The sequence below is a fragment of the Misgurnus anguillicaudatus genome, chromosome 4 (assembly GCF_027580225.2).
Source record: "Misgurnus anguillicaudatus chromosome 4, ASM2758022v2, whole genome shotgun sequence".
Taxonomy (NCBI): Eukaryota; Metazoa; Chordata; class Actinopteri; order Cypriniformes; family Cobitidae; genus Misgurnus; species Misgurnus anguillicaudatus.
The window spans coordinates 22564079-22586426 of record NC_073340.2 but is presented as its reverse complement, the minus strand read 5'-3'; the positions used below and the strand labels follow the sequence as shown (position 1 = coordinate 22586426).

The window sequence follows — 22348 nt, the reverse complement described above, 5'->3', positions numbered from 1 at the left end:
TGTGGCTTTACAAAATATATTTTTTTTATTGTTTGTAAAGTTTCATACAGATAAATATGAGGCTATCTAAACCCAAAATCTGTATATTTTACATTGAATTATGTTGTCTCTTAATAAATATAAATAGTACGAGTTCCAAAGCATTAAAACGGAGAAGGTGGGAAATATTTTTTCACATTAAATATTAACATCAAAATATTTTAAACTATCATAAAATATTATATGTACTGTTATATGTGTTTATATTTCAATCACGCCATAAATTTTACAAAAGGAAAATAATTCCCGGGCATGCGCATTGTGCTTCTTAGTGGTGTGTACGTCATCTAGAAGCGCGCCAGAGCCTTGTGGCTGACAGCAGTTAGTGAGCCACACGTATAGTTAATGCTTTTAGGACAATCTCTATCTTTTCTCGTTTATTGAATGAATACGATGTCTTCGCTTCTTAAGGTGGATAATGAAATTAAAACAAAGGTAATTATTTTTCAGTTACCTTTATTCAAAAATTAACGATTTAGATGAGCAACATCTAAACGTTAGCTGGCTAACAGGTAATAACGGGCAAGCCGGCTTGCGCGTGAGTCATCCCGCTAACTTTCACACGCGTGTTTACTATAATACTACTTATTAAGAAGTTGCGTATTGTGATGTAAAATGATTTTTCATATAAAGCCTTTACTGGGAAATTGGGGCGCTCACATGGCGTGGGAGAGCTAGTGACCGGGAGTGCGTGGATGAAGCGTGTTTGTAGCACAACAGCATGCGCTGCGGCAGCATAGCAGACGAAAAATAGGCACATGTCTCCGTACTGATCGGAAAGATTAAAGTATGTTAGTATCTTTAACTATGTTACATTAACAAGGGATTACACAGAATACCGTTTAGGACTTCAAAATTCACATCTCTGTAATTTTGGAATGAATGGCGATATACGGTAAATACGGCCTCATGTGAGATGGTACCATTAACTTTACCTTTATTGAAATAGCATAAGATGCAAATAAGATTCAAAGACCAGGTTTTTTTCTCACTGAGTGAAAATATACAGATGCACAACATGCAAGCTATTGGGAAAGCTTATTTCGGACCTTAGTGTGTATTTCTGTCAGAGCTTCTGTTACAAAGACTGTATTGTCCCATATCCCGCCGAGGGAAAATACCGATTTATTACCAAAAACTCTATATATCGACAAGCCCTACTAACCTGTAATCTGGAGAGTGAGAATTGGTTTGTTTAATTCATGTCCACATTTCCATTTTAAAAATACGTGGGATACTCATGTGACGTTTTGAATTGTAATTGGTACAATTTTTGTTTTGCAATTAAATTACATTTTGTCTTTTGTCCAGGTTGATGCTTTCAGGGAACGAATTACAGCAGAGGTAAACTATAGTATTTGATAATAATATAACTGTATTTACTGAACCTAGTTTGGTAAAAGCTGATTGTTTCTGTATTTAACTTTAGGCTGAAGACCTGGTCGCAAACTTTTTCCCGAAGAAATTGTTAGAGTTGGACCAGTTTTTGAAGGTATTGCATTCTGGAAATTAAAGCTATATTTTCTTACCCAATTGTACAAAACACACATTTAATCGTGGTTGTAATAAAGTTTGTTTTTTCTTCTGTTTTTTTTTTTAGGATCCCACAATTAATATTCGTGAGCTGAAAGAAATTCATTCAGAAATCAATTTGACAGTACCAGACCCAATTCTACTTGCAGACATCCATGATGGACTTGAAGGAGTAAGATATTTAAAAATCTTTTTTTTAAGCATTTCATGTTGAAAAAATGTTATATCCAACGTATTATTGAAATGTTTGGGAAATAGTTTATCTGTAATGTGTTAAAAAAATTAAAAAGTTTTGTGTTAAAAGACTAGTCAGTAACCATGACATTTTTCCTTGATAGCAAAATGCTAAAAAGAGGAAACTGGAAGATGGTGCAGGAGACGACAAAGGTGAGTTCTCTTGTCTTGGAAAACGGTATCAAAATAATGCAGTTGTCTGCAATAATCTGATTCTGGTATGTTTGTAGTTGGCGGGACCAAAGTCTTTGTCATGCCTGGTGGAATGATGAAAAGTAATGGCAAGCTGGTGGACCTGATTGAAAAAGTCAAGCCTGAAATCAGAACTCTTATTGAGAAGTGCAACACGGTGGGTTCATGCACTCATTTTCAGATACCCTACTGCTTATTTAAAAACATGTTCTGTAAGTACTGTTCTGTATGTACAATTTCTTTGATTTTCAGGTCAAAATGTGGGTTCAGTTGTTAATCCCAAGAATAGAAGATGGCAACAATTTTGGCGTCTCAATTCAAGTAGGTTTCCATTCTTTTTACATCCCACTTTTGGGGCAGTACTATTTAGAAGGTCCAAATATGTCCCTTTAGGTACAGATATGTATGGATTTGTTACCAATATGTACCTGTGAGGCAGGTCTTAATATGAACTCTTTAGGTGCAAATGTATACTTTTTAAAAGGGATCCAATATAGGGTATGCACGTGACTTCGCCTTCGGTGAAATTGACTGCAGTTACGCCCACTGAGTGGCAAAAGACAGAGTGGAAGCATTTGTGTAGACTGTGAAATCAGCGAAAACATGGGGAAAATGTCTCTAATTGGGGATAAAGGCAAGCTGTTGTACGATAGACTGTACTAACAGATTTAACAAGAATTCAGAGCTATCGTTTTGCAGACTGCCAAAAACACTGAAAGGAGAAATAAATAGATCGTTCATGCCAACGTCCACAGACCACAGGTGGGTTGATAAGTTGCTAGGGTCACTATAAAGCAGAGGTTTTACATTCTACTTAAAAGTATTTTTTCAAGTATTTGTATTTTATCAGTGTTTTTTTTAAACATACATTCCAAAGCATATTATCATAATTTTTACTCTTAATACCTTTCATAAATACAAACACTCAAGTAAAAGTACACAATTATAATGTAATTTGGTATTAAATACATTTTAATATGCAATATTAAAGAATACGTATGATTCTATGCTTTAGAATGTAGTGAAGTAACATTTTTCCCAATACAAACAACCTAATAAAGCACAGATGCTTGGAAAATGTAACTAATGTAACTAAGCATTGTCCATCTCTGCTATCAAGTCCAACTTAATTCAATTTAAGCTGATAGTAGTCAGTTTTACTGGCATTTTCGCAGCAGCCGCTATGAAAACCAGCCATTTTGTTGAAGGTTTTGCCACTCAACCGGAACAACTCGTGTGTGTGGTCACGTGGAAAAGTGTTGTAAATGCATACCCTCTATATGTACCTCTGATGACAATTCAAAAAACACATTTATACCTGTGGTACGTGTTTCCTGCAAAAGCAATTTTTATTACTAAATTCTTACTCCCGGTTCTATGTTAGATAAGGGTTACACATACACAACCCCACTTACACTCTTCAAAGGCAAAGATAAAAGAAAAATCATAAATATATGGACTACATAATTAAACGCATACATTTTACATTACGCTCTTTGGGTGCACAGATGTTATTTTTGAAAGGGTACAGTGTTTCCCACAGGATTTTGGAAGACTGGCGGTGATGACGTACCTAATTAGCATATATGGCGTAGTGTTTCGTTTGATCGAGTGTTGGCACCTGAAATATGTTTTATTTCTTCTCTTTGATCTGTCACATTATATTGCATTTTAACACAACTGGTGCTATTTGTACATATTTGTTCCAGGGCTCCAGACTGCCACCAAATGGTAGCATTTTGCCACCAAAATTTGAGAGTGCGCCACTGAATTTTACATCGTCGCACATGCGCGACCAGTAAATTTGACCTTTTTTTGTGATGTGACACTGAATTTGAAACAGCGCATTGTATTTTCTGCATCTATCATTAAAGTATTTATTAGTAATACAGTGGAAATTAGAAGAAATGTGAATATTTGGTTAGCATGTTGTTTACAGTGTGTGCCCCTACATTTTCTGGTTGCGCCCCTAAAATTTTCAGTTGGGGGGCCACTGTTCTCCTTGTGAAAAAAGTTAGTCTGGAAGTTACCCTGTGTTCTGTTGTCAGACATAAAGTAGACTATTAAATAGTGACTAAACACAACCCAGTAACACCTTGTGTTTAATCCAACCAGCTGTTCTTTTAACCGCTGCTATTTTCCTGACTTAAACGCGAGATCGTCTGACAAAATCACCATACATTTACATTGAAGCCTTACTGCTGTTGCACTTCTCATCAGTGTTGTTGGATTATGAGCCCTTTTTAATTTTAAATGCGAGTGATAGTTTTATTGTATATTGTTTATTCGTTTCATGCATTAAAGCTACAAACTCAGTGTGTACACTACATTATCAAGGCTTATGGCATCCTGGACAAAGGTTATGGAAATTTAGCTTTTTAGTCAGTAAAAGTCAGAGATTTTGACACTTAACTTAGCATGGGAAGCCTGGAAAGTATATGGAGTAAAGGACATTAAAAACACAGCCACCTTTTCACTGTCATGTGAGAGAGAGGCGCTGCATGCAACATGAGAGTTGAGGGAGACGCACTGAGTGCTCGCAACAAAGAACTAAGCAGTTTAAAAAGTAAAATAAAAAAGTAAATGAAAATCATGAAAAATCTATTTGTGGCAGCCAGTGTTGATTCTGTGGCGGGCTGCCATGAATAAATCAATAGTAAACACTGGGGTATCACCACAGTGACAGCCAGGGACCATTTTGCTTTCCACCATTAGCGTTCATATTATATTTGTTGCCTGTAATGATTAGCTGATTAAATTGGACTACCTACCTTTTAATGTGAAATCTTGTTAATTTGTTACTTGACGTCTGTCATTTTCATCTTTAATAGGAGGAGACTGTTGCAGAACTGAGAACGGTTGAAGGCGAGGCAGCATCTTACTTAGACCAGATATCAAGGTACTTCACAGTCAATGCCCATCATTAATGTTGTCAGGAAGATTCAGCTTTTTAATATCCATTTTCTTTCCAAAGATACTACATCACAAGAGCAAAGCTGGTTTCCAAAATAGCTAAATACCCTCATGTTGTAAGTTTCTATCAGTAAATTTGAGCGTAATAATACTTTATTTTTAACCCTTTGTTTTCTTTAATAGACCTAATTCTTTTTCATAGGAGGACTATCGTCGTACAGTGACAGAGATTGATGAAAAGGAATACATCAGTCTTAAGATTATAGTGTCAGAATTGAGAAATCAATATGTAAGTATTTCCAAAAAAAAAAAAAAAAAACATTTAAATACAGCTATTCTCCTCTTGACATGGTAGTAATAATTTTTATAAATACTTAATTGTCCCGTAGGTAACATTACATGACATGATCCTGAAGAACATTGAAAAGATAAAGAGGCCGAGGAGCAGCAATAGTGATGCTCTGTACTAGGATCACCATCTTCTTTTATTCTTAGCCAATTGTTCCCTGCTTTGGATTTGGCGTTGGCCTTCAAGCTGGTTCCAGAGCAGTCTCGACATCCATTATAACCAGGCCTGTTCATATAGGCCTGAGAACATGCCACTTAAGATAGAATTGTAAAATATGGTTACTATTTTAAACCCTTTAAAACTAAGCCCTTTTGTTTTGTTTCTAAACGGACAGTGTAAATGTATAAAGGCAGAGCCTAAACATGCGTCCCAAGGAAACTGTCTCAAATTTTCTTTATTAAAGAAACATCTCACCAGTGGGTTTCTTTTTATCTTTTGCAAAGCCAAATTACACGTTGTTCTGTAGGAATTCAGGACATTTTAAGTATTTTTGGGCCTCTTCAGGGGTAACAAACAGTCATCCAACGATGGTCAGTTTCTCCAGTCGGAAAGAAGAAGCTCTCATCAATGCTGTATTTCACAAGTGGTTTTATGTTGTTGTATCTGACATGTATGTGTAGGCTAAAGTGGAAGCAGTTTTTGTGCAAAAGTTTATTTGGACTGAGCTGACAGTTGTTATTACATAGTGAGTTAGATATATTTTTCATTTGAAACTACAGATTCATCAAATTCTGGAAGCATTTTATGGTTCTTTTGTCCAGTTTTGAGTGATACATTTTGCTGAATAAACTATTGTTTTTACAATACATTAAGAGAACATCTTTAACTGCTCTTCTTTGTTTATTTTTTGTTCTTTCATTTAATTAGATTTTACAACATTTTTGACCCTGAACCACAAAACCAATTATAAGTAGCACAGGTATATTTGTAGCAAAAGACAACATATTTTGTATGGGTCAAAATTATCAATATTTTAAATGCTAAAATTATTATATATTTAAAGTAAAGAGCATGTTCTGTTAATATATTTTGTACATTTCATATATAAAACATTTAGGACAACTTTAAAGGTTATTTTCTCATTTGCATTTTTTCGCACGTTCAGATTCCAGATTTTCAAATAGATGCAACTCAGCCAAATATTGTCTATTCTAACAAACATATATCAATGGAAAGCTTATTTATTCAGCTTGCAGATCGTGTGTAAATCTTAATTTCAAAAATTGTTTTGTGTTCCAGGTTCACATTTATGTAATAAGAATTTTCCACAATTTGTAGCAATGCAGTCTAGGAATGAATACATGCATGCATGTTAAACTTCACACAGGACATAATACACTCATCATGCAGCCTTGATTAACCTTTTTAATTTTACTATGGTTTGACAGATTTCATATTTACTGTGATGTCCTCAGCATTCATTCAGAGCAAAATGTCCAGTGTTAAATTAACACTGCTTGGTGTATAGCCTATATATAATCCACACACAGTGTTAAAAAAAAACACAGAATCAGTTCATTTTTTGCATAGCTACTTCATAGAAACTATCATGACACATAATCAGTGTTCATTTAACATATGGGAAAATTGGTGTAGAAATACACAATTATTGTAAAAACATGAATGTTGGTATGAATACTTAAAAATAACTCAAAACAACCAGTAGAGGGCTCTTAAGACAGTTTCATGCCCTTTAAATTGCATGAAATGATAATATTTTGAGCTGCTGAAATATGATCTGGGAGCAAACTACCGCTAAATGAATTAAAGTGGTTGTTTGGATTGTATCTTACACATGCTTTAATTGAATAAAGGTGAATTATATTTAAGCAGATCATAAAACTGATATTAATATAAAACAGAAGGCTTTTGTTAAGCCCCTTAGTGTACATTAACCATTTAAGTTTTTCTCAATAAGCACATTTTCTAAGAAATAATCTCAGGTATTACTGTTTTATGTATGCTTCTAGGAAATAAAACTAAATTTACAATTCATATCTACTCAAAGACTTTAGAAAAATACACAGAACTTATTCCAAAGCATAAATGTTGCACATGTCGAAATTCCATATATTACACAATTATCCTATGGACCTAAAAGAGAAAAAAAGCAAATTTAAAAAACAATATATCAAAGTGGTTTAATCAATATGTGAACCAGTCTGTGTCATTATTGTATTTACTTTTTTTTTATAAAATCATACTGTAAAGAACATTCTGTGAAAATATACATTTGATGTAATTAATATGAAGTAAGATTATGTCAAAAATTGAATCAATGATTAAATTAAACTTTGATGTTTCTAATCTCATATTTAGATTATGAGACTTTAGCTACATTTCATAGACAGGGTCACAAATTTTCTAATGTGCTCCAAACATAGACTGTAAAAAAATAGTCTTCAAACCCTAATATCACACGGCCATGCATTTTTGGGTAGTTGCAATTATTTCCAGCAGGTGTCAGCATGGGAGGGATTGTTTCAGTTTTTTTTTTTACATTTTAAAATAATAAAAGCTACTTTAAGTGTCATTTAAAACGATAAATTCAATAAATAACTGTATCAACCCAATAATACACAGACATTTAATCCTTAAACTAAAAGTTTCACTGTACTGTTTCATTCATAATGTAAAAAAAGATGAATAATTATTTGAATGTAAGTACCTCACAGGATATAAGCAGGATGTAAAAATTCTTTTGGGACAATGCCAATATCACCATCCAGCTCCCCGACCCACCATCCATGAATGTTATATTCCTAGATTGGAATAAAAAAGAGGTAACAATTTACTGGTGGTCATCAATAGTAAAAGGGCACTAATAAATACTTATAGGCTTAACCCATTTTTATTTAGTGCATATAGATAAAAATAAATTTCTAAATACTTAAAGATGTAAGAATTCTGTTACTTAAACTTTTTCCCAAAATAAAATGTACTTTTTCTTTTTATTTAAATTTTATCTGTATAAAACTTTGTAATATTATTAATATATTTTATTGTAGTACTTTGTTACCGTAACGCCGCTTTGCCAAAAGGCCAAATTGTGAAAGCGCTACAGAAATACACATCTGAATTAAAATTCACTTCTAAAGCACATTTTTAATGACTAAATTCACCTATGGATAAAGTTCGCAAAAACTATTGGCATTGCTTGCTTTACATAAACCTTTCTATCCTGTGTCTAGTTGTGTCTAGTTATTCTTTTTTCGGTAACACTTTACAATACGGTTCATTAGTTAACATTAGTTAACTTATTAACTATCATGAACAAACCATGAGCAATAAATTCGTTACAGTATTTATGAATCTTTGTTAATGTTAGTTAATAGAATAAAGCTTTTAATTGTTTGTACATGTTAGTTCACAGTGGATTAACTAACATTAACAAGATTTTAATAAAGTATTAGTAACTGTTGAAAATTAACATTAACAAAGATTAATAAATGCTGTATAAGTGCAATTCATAATTAGTTCATGTTAACTAATGGAGTAAACTAATGTTAACTAAAGAACCTTATTATAAAGTGTTACCCTTTTTTTCTTTCCTATGAACATTTTATGTATTATTTTATGATTGTAAACCCAACAAATTAGATTTGTATGTTTTTTTTACATTTTTGTACTTATATTTAAAATATACTGATGCTGTGTTAAAGATTTTATCGCACATACAGTAAATATAAAATATATATAAATATATTTTCTGAAATAATGTATTAAAATGTTTGAAGAAGAACCATATTAAAAAGTGCACCATTTATACAATGTCAATTGGATGTGAACTAAGCCATTAAAATATTAATGTGAATTTAAACACAGATCTTAAAATGTTTTCCCTCCTCTCCTTAATCAAATACCTTCTGAATTTATTTCATGCCAAAGCTCTGACACTTTAGAGTAAGTGGTGGAGAGCCACAGATCTGAACTTTAATGAATGATGACAGATTCCACGGTGGTCCAGATTCAAGGTTATAAATGAAGAGCTTAAAGAACTAGGAGATGAAGCGATGTTGAGAGACACAAGGTTTTAAGTGCTTTGGTATTCCAGGAGCACACACTGTACATTTAGACATGATGAGCATGTCATTCATCCACTGCCTGCTGTGGAGAGTAGGAACTAATTACCATCCTCTCTTTAAGCACACCCACAGTGCTGAGAGCCTAATGTAGCTTCAGCCCATGCAGATGAGCTGTTTTAATGATGCTATATGGAATAAATTCCATCTGGACAATGAGATGAAAGCCGCTGGGGCATCAACGCCTCCGTAGCATAAAGTGCATCTAAAAACTTGAACTGTTTTAGAGACATACAGCTAAGGACAGAACTAAACGAAATGAATTTAGCATTTAGTTTCGATTACATCTTAGCTAATTAATTTAAAATGAGGTTACAAAATTGTAAATAGATTTGTAGGTAAAAAAAACATTCTGTATAAATTATTAATGGACTTAATCATTTTGGCGAACTGGATTAAAATTCCTATGAAATAACAAGCAGTCTGTTCTCTAAAAAATGCTGGGTTAAATTCAACCCAGTGTTGGATCATAAAGAGACAAACCCAGCCATTGGGTTAACTTAACCCAGAAGGTATATTTGCCCCAACAATGGGTACAGCATTTTGGGTTAAAATATCCCAGCAACAGGTAGGGTTCATCCCTTTTGAGCCAATCAGAATGTAATAATCAATTTGATCCCATTCCTGGATATGAAGATGATGTGGACAAGGAAGCGGATTGACATTGTGAATAGAAAACATTTTTAGCCCAGATTATCATTGATGGAGTTTAAATACTCTTTAATCACAGGTGTGCCCAATACCAATCAGCCCTACACCTCTCCCCCTCCGACACACCTCTATACCGTCCCGCCTCACACCCCCTCCAACCCGACGTAACTACGGGTTCAAACAGAGTACACGCGCAGTACAAGAAAGAGAGTCAATACATTCCATTGCAGTCCTTCTCATTTCGATGACTCGTGTCCTTTTCATGCCTGCCTCATTTTTCCTGCCTCTCTGTATTTGCAATCTGTTTTTCTGCAATGCGTCTGTCAACTAGAGGCATTTGGGAGACATCCAATCTGTGCCTTACTAGAGAGACGGTTGTTACAGAGATTTACCCAAAAGGACTCTGTAGTTCAGACTGAGATAATAGGTGCCTTTTGGGAGGCTGCTGCGCTCTTGCTCGGAGTAACGGGGCAGGGTCAGGTGTGTTTTAGTTTGGTCTAGGACTCAACTGCTTTTAATAGGAGTCGTGCAAGGCGGCGGGCAGCTGTTGTTTGTGGGCTGTGAAAGTGAAGTGCATCGCTTCGATGACGCTGACCTCCGTATGACCTTCTGACGAGGAAGGAGGATTTGGCACGGGGAGCTATCGAGAGTGTGTGTTGCCATGACAACACCTGCAGTGTGCCACTGTTATCATTTATTTCTGACTCAGGGGGGTGGCTAGCAATGGTATTCAGATGGGCCCATTGCTCTCAAGCGACCAGGAGACAGATTGACAGCTAATGACGCCTGGCTTGACTTGAACAATGTCATGTGGTGTACGACGGGCTGAGTGGTGACTCCTGTCTCTATTAAAAACTACAGTATTTGTGCTAGAATAGCGAGCAAGGGTTAGGCTGTAGTATTTCAAACTGATCACTTTGTGCTGGGTTGTTTCAACAAATATAGACATTTTCTGGGTTCATTTAACAAGACTTTTGAGTGAATGTTCGGGCATCACCCACATCCTTTATGCATTTAGATTTTTTATCCAAAGCAACTAGTTACATTACTTCGTAAAATAATTGTTTTTACTATTTGTTAAACTCTTTGTAATATCCAGGCTCATAATCTTATAATTTAGTAGCATCAAACTTTGATTTCCTCATTGATTTCACATACATTTCAATCTATGACATGACCTTACACTGAAAAAAATAATTCATTGGATTAACTCAATTCAATTGTGGATATGAATATGAATGTGTACCCTAACTCATAAAAACTGCTTTACACAATTAAAATATATTGAGTTTGTCCAACTCAATTTAAAGTAGATGGCAGAACTCAATTAAGTGTAGTTGCCTCAACTCAATTTAGTGTAGTCTAAATAACTCAATTTAGTGTAGTCTAAATAACTTAATTTATTGTAGTTTCAATAACTTAATTTATTGTAGTTTCAATAACTCAATGTAGTGTAATCTGAATAACTCAATTCAGTTATTTTATATAAAACGTTTTTATATCATACTAATTAGCATGAGCACATGTTAGCATGCTGATAATAATAACATATGATACTTTGGATGAGCATGTGAGAAGAGACTTATCTCCAAACAGGCATTAACACAGTTAGTGCTCATTGAGAAAAATACGTCACATCCACAACTTAACCACAAGCGCCACTCTTCTGCACAAAGGTAACCAAACAATTTGAAAAAATATAACACAAACGCTTCTAAATCAATAAGATAAACGAACATTAAACACTATTAAGTCTTTCTCTTTACCAAACTAATTGTGTTAACACAATTAAAAAGAAATCAATAAATTATAGTACATATTCATTTTGTGTTAGACTAATTTATACTTATTGCTCTTAATGAGGTATTTTAAATTAATTGAAAAATTTATAATGTGTCATTTCTATGAAGGACTTGAATCATTTTTTTGAGTGTACTCAGTCAATATTAAAGATATAAATGTTATTTTCACAAAATTATGTAGGATGATTTAGCTGGGTTTTCACATTTAACATTGCCATCTTAAATTGTATTGCCGTGCCATTTTTTTAAAAAAGCAATAAGCTACTTGAGTTGCAGATTTACATTACAGTGACTTTTCGAGGATGTTCTCCGCAAAATGCAAAGCAGACGACTCTCGTGGATTATTATTTATTTTCTCTCTCCTTCCTTTTATTCTTCCCCCTATTCATTTTCCCGTAAGTCTACACGTTCAACACATTTTGCACCAACGGCTCCATACTCGATCGCGTTTTTAATCATTTCCCTTATTTGCAAAATCTCCCTCAGTGCCTCTCTACATTCATTTTTTTTCTGTTGTAAGCAGAAACACATTCACACACACACACACACACACCGAGGAGGCAGGAGCCATGGTAATAAGAATGAGACATGAGGCCTCTGCCTCTGGCCACCAGCTGACTGAGGTAGACCTTGGTGTGATGGAGCACAGGAAGTCTCTCATTGCCCTGCCGCTGAACCCGCTACTCGGGTGCTACAGTCCCCCTCCCTTCATCTCTCTCCAGCATCTCTTTTCCAAACTCGCGTCATTAGGCGTCAGCTCCGCACACTCGACGCTGCACGGGGACTCACTCATCCAGCCGTCTTAAAAAACAAACAGCCATACGTCACGTTGTTTGCCGCTCCTAAGCAGCCGACACGACAGGTGGCGAACAGGTATTGATCTGCCTCTTGAATAAAGACAGCCGCCGTTCGATTTATCTCAATCAGCCCGTGTCATTTGCATTCATTTTCATCTTAGCTTGCCCATAACATCTCTTAATATTAGGCTTTTTCAAAGAAACGCTGTTATTTAATACGAAGCGCCGGTGATGCAGCACAACAGACACTGTCTGGAAGGTGTGATTGTGGACAAAATGTGGAAGACCAGATAATCTGCCAATGTAAAAATACGCTTGGGAATTACTGATGGCACTTAAACTTAATAGGCATTTAAAGTGGATTGTGTATGCTGCTGAGCGCCTGTAATGATGGCTGTTTATGTGGCCTTCCATTTATAATAATTATGCAGAGTACGGGAGGGAGGGGTGGCCGTGCGGTTCTGGACTATTGGCTTAGGCTGAATAATGACCTACTGTAGTTGACCGGGAGATGACCGTTGCCTTCGGCATGACCCCAGAACCCCAGACTCACCCCTTGATCCCTCTGCTGGTAAATAGAAAGCTCAATATGTCTATACAGCTCCTATCGCCACAAAGAAAGCTGGTCCTTAGATGAGTGTGTGAGAACGGGTAGAAAGGAGGGACTAAAGATCGCCTCTGTCTATTTCCACTGGATTTTCCTTTGCTTTTATGGCACCTTTTCCTTTTCTTTAGACATTTTGTAGGAGACTGACCCCCTGGGCAGAGGGCCAACTGAAGCAACCATTCGTCTGAAGTTTACGAGGTTGTCCCCCGCAAGGGTGAAGATAGCAGACACTCACACAGTTCGGTCTGTGAGAACTGATCTCTTATATGCAAATGTCCACCTGTATAACCTTTATTATCTAATACATAAACAAGCATGTTTTGGAATTTGATGCGTCTTAAAGGAAAACACCACCACTTTTTTTATATTTTACTTTGTGCTTACCTTAACTTAGACGAATTAATACATCCCTATCTTTTTGCAATGCGTGCACTTTAAATTTTTGTACAGCGCCTCGTGAATGTGTTAGCATTTAGCCTAGCCCCATTCATTTCTATGGCTCCAAACAGGGATGAATTTAGAAGCCACCAAACACTTCCATGTATTTTCTATTTAAAGTCTGTTACATCAGTAGTTACACGAGTAAGTATGGTGGCACAAAATAAAACTTTCGTTTGTTTGGAGCCATAGGAATGAATGGGGCTAGGCTAAATGTTAACACATTCAAGAAGCGCTGTACAAATATTAAAAGTGCACGCATTGAAAAAAGATAGATATGAAGTAATTAATCTAAGTTAAGGTAAGAACATAGTAAAATATTTGAAAAACAGTGGTGTTTTCCTTTAAGGGCTTAACTTTGCGTCTGTTTGCATTTGAAAAAAATAATATTGCAAAAATGTTCAACTGGTAGAGCACTGCACCAGCAGCACAAAAGGTTGTGATCCCACATAATGATAAAATGTATACCTTGTAATATTGCTTTGAATAAAACCATCTGCCGTGCATATGTAAAGATTTGCTGTATGTTTCCATAAAGAACCTTTAACATCTACAGAGCCTTTATGTTACATAAAACGTTTTTTTTGTAGTGGAAAAAACTATAAAAAGTAAAAACCTGACTTGGAGAGCCAAAAATGGTTCTACTGTTGGATCCCTGCCAGGAAACTATTATTACTAAAAGTGCATACCGAATGCAAATTAATCTGAATATCATAAAATATTCTTGTTCGACACAAACTGTCTAATATTTGTTTCAACTCAACTATAAGACCCCCCTAGTTTGCAGAACCGTACAACCTTCAGCCATAAGGTGGCAGTAGTGTCCACAGACACAGTGACGTTAATAGCAAGTTGACTGACATCCCAGATTCCTCCTATTGGTAAGAGTGTAAAACGCAACCTTATAGAAAGGCCAAAAATGAAAGAAAGGCATGTCAGTGGACCTGCATGTTAAAAGGGTTCTGGAGAAGTTTGCCTTACATCTTAAGAGCAATAAATCTCTTCCGGGATTTTAAGGGAATTCCACTGGGAATACTGGCATGTGTTGGGTCTGACCTTTGGGAGTCATGTACTTTGAATCTAGGGGCATAAATTAAGATTCAGGAATGCACGAGGATGGCATGGTTTAGAAAGAATCTCTCTGGGCCCCTTTGACTACACAAGCAGGAGACAACGAACACATCTTGCCTCGCAAACAGACCACAGTGAGTGAATCCCCCAGGCTGCTCCAACAAGAGTAACAGGAATTAAAGTACAGTAGTTTTGTAAAATAGGTGATTAGAGCAATAAAAAAAAATACACAGAACTCCTGTGGCTGTGAGTCCTACACCTAAGGATTGAGTAGAATGTACAAAACTTCCAGATGGATGTTTAATCTTTGATGCTATTTCATGTTGAAATGTTATGAACTGAAGAGCCATGCGGCACAAGCATAAAAGGGAATGGCGTGGGGTGGCTGAACTGAACCTGTAGCCGCAAGGTGGCTGCACAAATTGAATTTTCATGCTTGCACCTGCGCATAAAACAATAAAATAATAACAAAATAGCCACTAATGAAACTGCTTTCAAAAAATTGAACACAAGCCGTCACTGCACTCTCTACACTGGAGCAGAAAGTACATTTTTGTATCTAAAAGGTGCATATTGGTACCTTAAAGGTACTTATCTTTACCAAAATGGTAGGGGTACGCCGTTTACATTGTTGGACAAGGTTGAGCATTTTGGTTTTCCGGTATTTTTTTCACGCTGCCAAAAGACAATCTCCCGCAAATTATTGGAAATGTATAATGTTTTTCCAGAGAGTTATTGATGAACGAGTGTTTTGGTGGCATGTAAGTAAATTTTTTCATCATGGTTTGTCCAAATCCAATGCTATGTCATATTAATCAGTGTCTTGTTGACTAAAACATAGCATCGTTTTGAAATTTGTCTGCAGCTCTAAGCAACTTTTTTTGGTAGACTTGAAAATATTTTGACCCAGCGGGGTTAATTGTAACGCTGTGTAACAACTAACCCCTCAGCACTTACGATATGAAAACTGCTAACGTTAGCGTAATTCTTGCTGTTGTTTTAAATAGGCTACACACAAATGATTGCTAACTGCCAACAAAATAAATGTGACTGTCTTATCAAAAATTGTGTGCCAAATTATTTTTGTTCATATCTTTAATATTGATTGAATAAGGTCACGTCAAAGATTGAAATCATAATGAAATAAATGACTAAAATCAGACTTTGATGCTCATTATCTTAGAATTTGATTTTTTAAACAGTAGTATAGTTATTACAGACTGGGTCACATATAAAAATAATTTTGTCATAATTGTGCTGCTTTTTCTCACATATTTAGACATTTGTATCCATTTATAATTGAACTATTGTTAGAAAAGGGCTGGATGAATGAATACAGGTGGATACCTTCTGTTATAGACAGATATATAAACAATATCCACTTCAAGTATATAGAGACAATAGTACTGAAATATTTGCCTGCAAACTTATTTTTTAGCCAGTGTTACAACTAACCTCCTGCCTGTTACAATAAACCCCACCTATGGGGTAAGTTGTAACGTTTGCAATTATGTCACGTTTGGTGTAATTGTCCAAGAATGATAAGTACTAGAAACAAATAAAAGCTTAACACACAAAGATGTGTAAATCCTTTCTAAGAGTGTACCTTTTTCTGAGAGAGTGTACTATAGATACTGGATAAAGATATTATAGATAACGATTTATTATACTGTAAATAGACATACCGCTTTGTGTTAATAGGCAGAATAGCTGTTTATTCACTGCAAGTGTCGGATCAATAAAGAGCGATGCCAGAGCTTTTTTAATCTGTATGCTCTGCTTACACCAACAGCGTGACGGGGCTGTCGACCTCTTTGATTTGCGACATCACGGCGGTCAATCATAGCACTGCCTCAAAAACCTGTTGGTTAGCGGAATTGATTTAGCACTTTTCACGTCTTTATCACCTTGTAATTACGCTCGGTGTTGACACAAATATACCCGGCCTCCCCTCCACGCCTCTGTGGAGCAAAATTTATGCACTCGAGTTTTATGACCGCTGCTTTATGAGTGGGTCTGCCAGAGTTAGACTTGAGCTCTAGCCGTTGGCCTATATTTCATTCAGTAAGGTCAATGTTCCTGGGAAGCCCCCGTAAACAACGGCAGCCCCACACTGCCCGAGTTGATTTGAAGAGGTCTGAAGAGGTCCACGAGATCTGAGTGATACAACTCTGGTGCAATTTCGATATTATTGCCATCAATAAAAGCTATTTCAATTATGCCTCAGTCACAAAGGGATTAAAAAGTAACTGCTGATAAATGCAGTACGTGTCTGAATAAAAGAAAATCAGACACGTGTTACGGTTATCTGTTGTGGATCATTGTTTGCATTATATGGCTAATGATAAAAATGAGTGACCTGTGCACATCTTGGTAAAATCTTTTCTTTAGCTCACCTATTATTCAATTCAGATTTTAAGGCTCATAAACTTTCATATTAGTGCATTGCATTAGTGCGAAACATCAAGCTAGCTTTCTTTTCTAACTTATCCCAGATAACATTGAGCCTAGCAGGGAGTTAAAGGCAACATTAAAACGCATTGATTTTTTTCAATAGGGCATTTTTAAGAAATAGCTACACTGTGCGTTCTTGCTAACATCCTATTTGTAAAACACAAATATATATAGATTACAGTGGATGTATCAAATAAAGTGGTTTGCATGGCTGAACACTCAATTTTCTGCGACACAACTACAGTAATGAATCAACGGCCTATTATTGAGAATGTGCCTGTGCGACCACATCGCGAGCGGTCTACAGACGGATACAGTGTGTTTTCCATTATGTCAATATGAAATACTACACAACAGGCTCAGTTTGTTGTCAGCAAACCTCACTGCTCTCTGTAAGGATAATCTTTACAAATGCAACTGCAATGTAAAAATGCGATGCTGAAATGCTATTCATTTTTTAAAATTCTATGATTGTCATACAATAATCAACATAAATTAAGGCGGCCAAAAACCCAGCAGCAAGAAGTCTTCTTTGCAATATGTTTTAATAAGAAAGTACTGACTGAACGTAGACCGTACCAGCTTTGTCATATGGAATACAGTAAATAAATAGTTGCCAAGAGAAAGTCAGTAAGTATTGACCGATATGACTCATCTTATGGCCAGCTGCATATTATTCATCATTACTGAGGGAATGGAGAGAGAGAGAAAGGGAGAGAGACAACAGGCAAAGCTTTCAACTAACAAATCATGCAACGACAAAGCAAAACTGATATAAAAGTCTGTATTTATGTAAAGATGTGTTAAGATTAAAGGGACATTCCACTTTTTTTTTAAATATGCCCCTAGGGTGAAACATTTGATTCCTACCATTTTGGAATCCATTCAGCTGATCTCCGGGTTTGCTGCTAGCACTTTTAGCATAGCTTAGCATAATCCATTGAATCTGATTAGACCATTAGCATCGCGCTTAAAAATAACAAAAGAGTTTCTATTTTTTTCTATTTAAAACTTGACTCTTCTGCAGCTACATCGTGCACCAAGACCGACAGAAAATTAAAAGTTGCGATTTTCTAGGCAGATTTGGTTAGGAACTATACTCTCATTCTGGCGTAATAATCAAGGACTTTGCTGATGAACCATAAGCGTGCCAAAACGTCTCGATCGCCCCCCAGTGACTGGCCCCCGTGTGTGTCATAAACCCCGCCTCCCCATTTTATTTAATGGGACTTGACTAAAAAATTTAATTACTCTTCAATTATCTTTTTTCCGAAGCTGGTTTCTGTCATTTACTGTAGTTTTTATCACGCTGATGTAAATTCAAATGTTTGTTTTTAAAATAAGTTTGTGTTTAGTTTAAACAGTGGTGTCACGTCGTGATTGACAGCTGTGATATCGTGTGATATGCGCATTCTGCGAGAGCGAGGGCGGGGTCTTGATTTCGCGGCTCTACTTTCTGCTCACGACTGTGCAGGACTGGTCCTGAAATCGCTACTGCGCAGACTCAAGACCCAAGATGTCAGCGCCGTATCGCGACACTGACTGCTTCACTTTTCACCAATGGAAGAGAGCAAACAGGCGTTGTCCATCTTTTTTACAGTCTATGATGTAACATGGCTGCAGCAGGCGTAGTGATATTACACACTGCCCGAAAATAGTCCCCCGGTTATTGAAAGTAACCAAGGGGACTATTTTCGGGCAGTGTGTAATATCACTACGCCTGCCACAGCCATGTTACATCAGCAAAGTCACTGATTATTACGCCAAAATGAGAGTATAGTTCCTGGCCATATCTGCCTAGAAAATCGCAACTTTTAATTTTCCGTCGGTCTTAGTGCACGATGTGGCTACGGAGGAGTCAACTTTTAAATGGGAAAAATATCGAAACTCCTTGGTTATTTTGAGTGCGATGCTAATGGTCTAATCGGATTCAATGGATTGTGCTGAGCTGTGCTGGGGGTGCTGGCGCCGGACCCGGATATCGGCTGAATGGATTCCAAAACGATAAGAATCTAATGTTTAGGGGAGCTGGAAAATGAGCATGAGATGTTAAAGTGTGCAAGATGGCAGCAAACACAAACCTTGCTGAGGATGTAGATGAGGTCTCCTCTTTGAAAGGCCAACTCATCTGGTCCCTCTGCTTCACAATCCCACAGACCTTGGTAATAATTTGCGTAATCTGGGACTGCTTTATTCAAAACACAGATAATTTTTATCAGTTTGCAAAATCTCTATTTAATTACAAAAATACAAAGATGAAAATACTCACCATCTTTGGCACTGCTCTCCTCAATGATGTCAGCAATTTCATCTTCTAAAAATAAATAAATACAGTCAATGGTTAAAGAATTACTTAAAATGTAAATGTATCTTTTAATTTATCTAAAACACCCCATCCTATCTGTTTTATAAATGTTAACCCAACATTTTCCCTGCCGATTTAACCACTCTGATTTACAATCAGCTAATTTGAGCTCTTTTACAAGAATATTAAACAATATCAGCAGTGCTGGAAGAACGCTTAACTCCTGTTTGATGTATAGGGGAGGTGCCAGGCTAGGTTAGATGACTAGTGTGTTTCGGGCAGACAGGCATTGATTCGGGGCGTGGCACCTCTAGGTCTATGAGGTGACAGTGATAGCCTAGCTTTCTGTCTCCCACATCCATCCTCACGCTGTCAGGCTGCCGATAAAACCACCGTACAGCAACCTTATACTTCCCACAGCACAAGCTTACCCTGGGCTTCCAGGAACAGCATGGGAGAAAAAAACCTGTAAACCTAAAGTGGGCGTTCCTGCAAGTGCCAAATATGTGGGATTTAAAAAGTATGTTTCAATCAGCTAATGTAGCTATCAAAACCAGCGTCGTCAAAGTGAATTGATGTGCATGTATAGGTGGACTTTGTAATGTGAAATTTGAAATGTGATTTAATAATGGCTGGTAGCATATAGCAAAGGCTTCTTTGGTATAATATTAGACTCGGTTGGTTGGTTGGATGGATCGGTTGGGTAAAAGAAATTCATATTTAATACTTTAATTTTAATAATCAGAATTGATATGCCTGATTACATTCAAATAAAAAATGATGCACTGTAAAGCAAATACATGAATATATTTGCTAATACATTAACCAATGTAAATAGATAAAAAATTGTAAAGCAATGAAAGAACTTAAAATATTTATAGTTATGTATTGTATTTATATTATACATTAAATTAACCTAATATTTGAAGTGCGTCTGACATGTTTGTGTGTTTTTTTGTAAATGAGCATTTTTTATCAGACTCTTCATGGATTTTACCAACAAACCGTTATTTCTGAATGACCTGAGGCCGGGATTAAGCAGATTTGAAGTGAAAGTATTTAAAGGTTTATATAATACGTGCCGAAAGCATTCAGTTAATATCAGCAGCTTTTGCATCTGAGCTCCTCATATTATTAACAAACTTTAATTATAAATTGAACAATAGAATGTTAAAAATATTCACTTGAAAAACTTTTAGTATTTATTAGTCAATGGCGGCTCGTGACTGCTTATCCGATGCGCAAAACACCTATTTTAAAAAAAGAAACCACACATGACGAGCTACATATATGTTGTGATAAATTCGCATCAAGCACCCTCAAAAAAGAAGTCACCGGCCGCCACAGTTATTAGTTAAAAAGTTTAAAATACTACTAAAGCGTTTTTGACAACTGTTGGTTCGCGTTAGCTAATGCATTAATTAATTGAAACTTAACCACATATTTGCTTTGCTTCAGTGATGCCTAATTGACCTCTGATTAATTTTCATTAAACACTTCTAAAACTATTTCTTTGATGAGATTAGCTAACATACGCCACACTTTATTCAGCAGTTTTAGACAATATGTCACGGCAACAAGAACTGCTCAGCACTTTTCTGAACTGAAAATCTGAGAGGCGCAAGAAGAGATGAGAGATGAATGATGGGTGGAAAAGTGAGAGAGGTGGTCACTCGATCTGCCATCTGTGGCCAGCTCAGCTGCCCAGCACACATGGCAAAGTAAGGTGAAAATGACAGCACTCCAGAGTGATGTATTTCTCCTCAGAGATCTCATTTGGTCCCTCTGAGGGTCCTGCTATCACTTTAGGTGACCAGATCTTGATGTATCTGCTTTTATTGATGGTATTCAACACTATGGACCTGATGGTTACAACCTCAGCTGCCTGATCAGCTTTTTTCATACAGAAATCCCATTATGAACAGTTAATTTTGCACAAGAAACTTACAAAATTGTAAAGATTTCAGGTTAGTGGTCTTTTTAACAGTCATTTGAAATTAAGAAATCTAAATAGACTGCATTTGAACGTATTTTACGAGTTAGCTCACTTGTATGAATTCATACTTAAAAAAAGATAATGAAAACACACCCCTAGCCCCACCCCTTACCCCAATGTCACGAAAGCAAATTATACAATAAAGTACGAGGGTTGTCATATGAAATAATACAAATTAGCCATCTCACAAAATACGTACGAATTGTCATGAGATTGCGTTGAAATATAACAATATTGCCTATACTGTAAATCTCTTATAGTAAAGCAGTATTAAACCTCTTTAATTTTAGGTGACTTATAGTATTATTAAGATGCTGTACAATGTTATCCACATCTTTTTGTATCATTTTAAACCTTTTTTTATTTAAGTGACAGGTCTGTATTAATGAGATACTCTGTTTTTCTGTACCTGGAAGAACCTCATAAATATCATCTTCCTCTTCTTCCTCATCCTCCTGTCCTACTCCTTGGTCCTCCCATTCCTCATGGGAGTTTTTGTCTTGGAGCGGTTGTCTCCGACTTGGTGTTGGAACTGATGCAGGTGCTGGTGGTGGTGTCGTGGCTCGTTCAATATCATCATATGTTTCTTCCTCTTCTTCCACTTCTTCTTCGTCAAAGGGGATGAAATTAGAGCTCAGATCTTGGAAGGAAGCCATAAAACATTAACACATTTAATAGCATAATAATGAGAGCATGTAAACAAATAGAGGGCTAAATGTCTCGAGACCACTTGTAAAAAAATTCTATTTAGCTTTTTACTACATGTTTGTTTAATTAAAAAAAATATATCACGGACATTAAAAATTACGTGAAAATTAGAAAAATATACAATAATTTAAGAATTTCTTGGTATTTGGTTCATCACGCACTTAATGGTATGGACTG

The 22348-nt window shown here is 36.1% G+C and overlaps 2 protein-coding genes across 5 annotated transcripts in view; one reads left to right on the top strand and one right to left on the bottom strand.

Moving 5' to 3' along the window:
• Nucleotides 1–315: 315 nt before the first annotated feature.
• psme3 (proteasome activator subunit 3) lies at nt 316–6075 on the top strand. Its single transcript, XM_055176998.2, has 11 exons — nt 316–474; nt 1351–1383; nt 1469–1531; nt 1640–1744; nt 1911–1959; nt 2037–2155; nt 2251–2319; nt 4830–4897; nt 4973–5027; nt 5114–5200; nt 5301–6075. Exons 1-11 carry the CDS (start codon nt 424–426, stop codon nt 5379–5381), a joined length of 780 nt encoding a protein of 259 aa, XP_055032973.1. The 5' UTR covers nt 316–423; the 3' UTR covers nt 5382–6075.
• A 564-nt stretch (nt 6076–6639) lies between these two features.
• The window catches only part of skap1 (src kinase associated phosphoprotein 1), a 38366-nt gene continuing 22657 nt past the window's right edge, over nt 6640–22348 (bottom strand). For 3 of the 4 annotated variants that reach the window (XM_073866996.1, XM_073866995.1, XM_073866997.1), the window contains exons 10-14: nt 21873–22103; nt 19432–19476; nt 19244–19350; nt 7929–8022; nt 6640–7354 (exon numbers count right to left, since the gene is read on the bottom strand). In XM_073866996.1, the coding sequence (XP_073723097.1) occupies nt 7930–8022; nt 19244–19350; nt 19432–19476; nt 21873–22103 (476 nt within the window). In that variant the 3' untranslated portion in view covers nt 6640–7354; nt 7929. The remainder of the gene's footprint in view (nt 7355–7928; nt 8023–19243; nt 19351–19431; nt 19477–21872; nt 22104–22348) is intronic. The other variant, XM_073866998.1, reaches the window with a different exon arrangement.

Bases quoted from the DNA above. Each gene is read 5' to 3' on its own strand.
- psme3 (XM_055176998.2), top strand. From the start codon at position 424: ATGAATACGATGTCTTCGCTTCTTAAGGTGGATAATGAAATTAAAACA. The intron at 1,532-1,639 runs GTATTGCATTCT...TTTTTTTTTTAG, and splicing joins AGTTGGACCAGTTTTTGAAG to GATCCCACAATTAATATTCG. The intron at 4,898-4,972 runs GTACTTCACAGT...TTCTTTCCAAAG, and splicing joins TACTTAGACCAGATATCAAG to ATACTACATCACAAGAGCAA.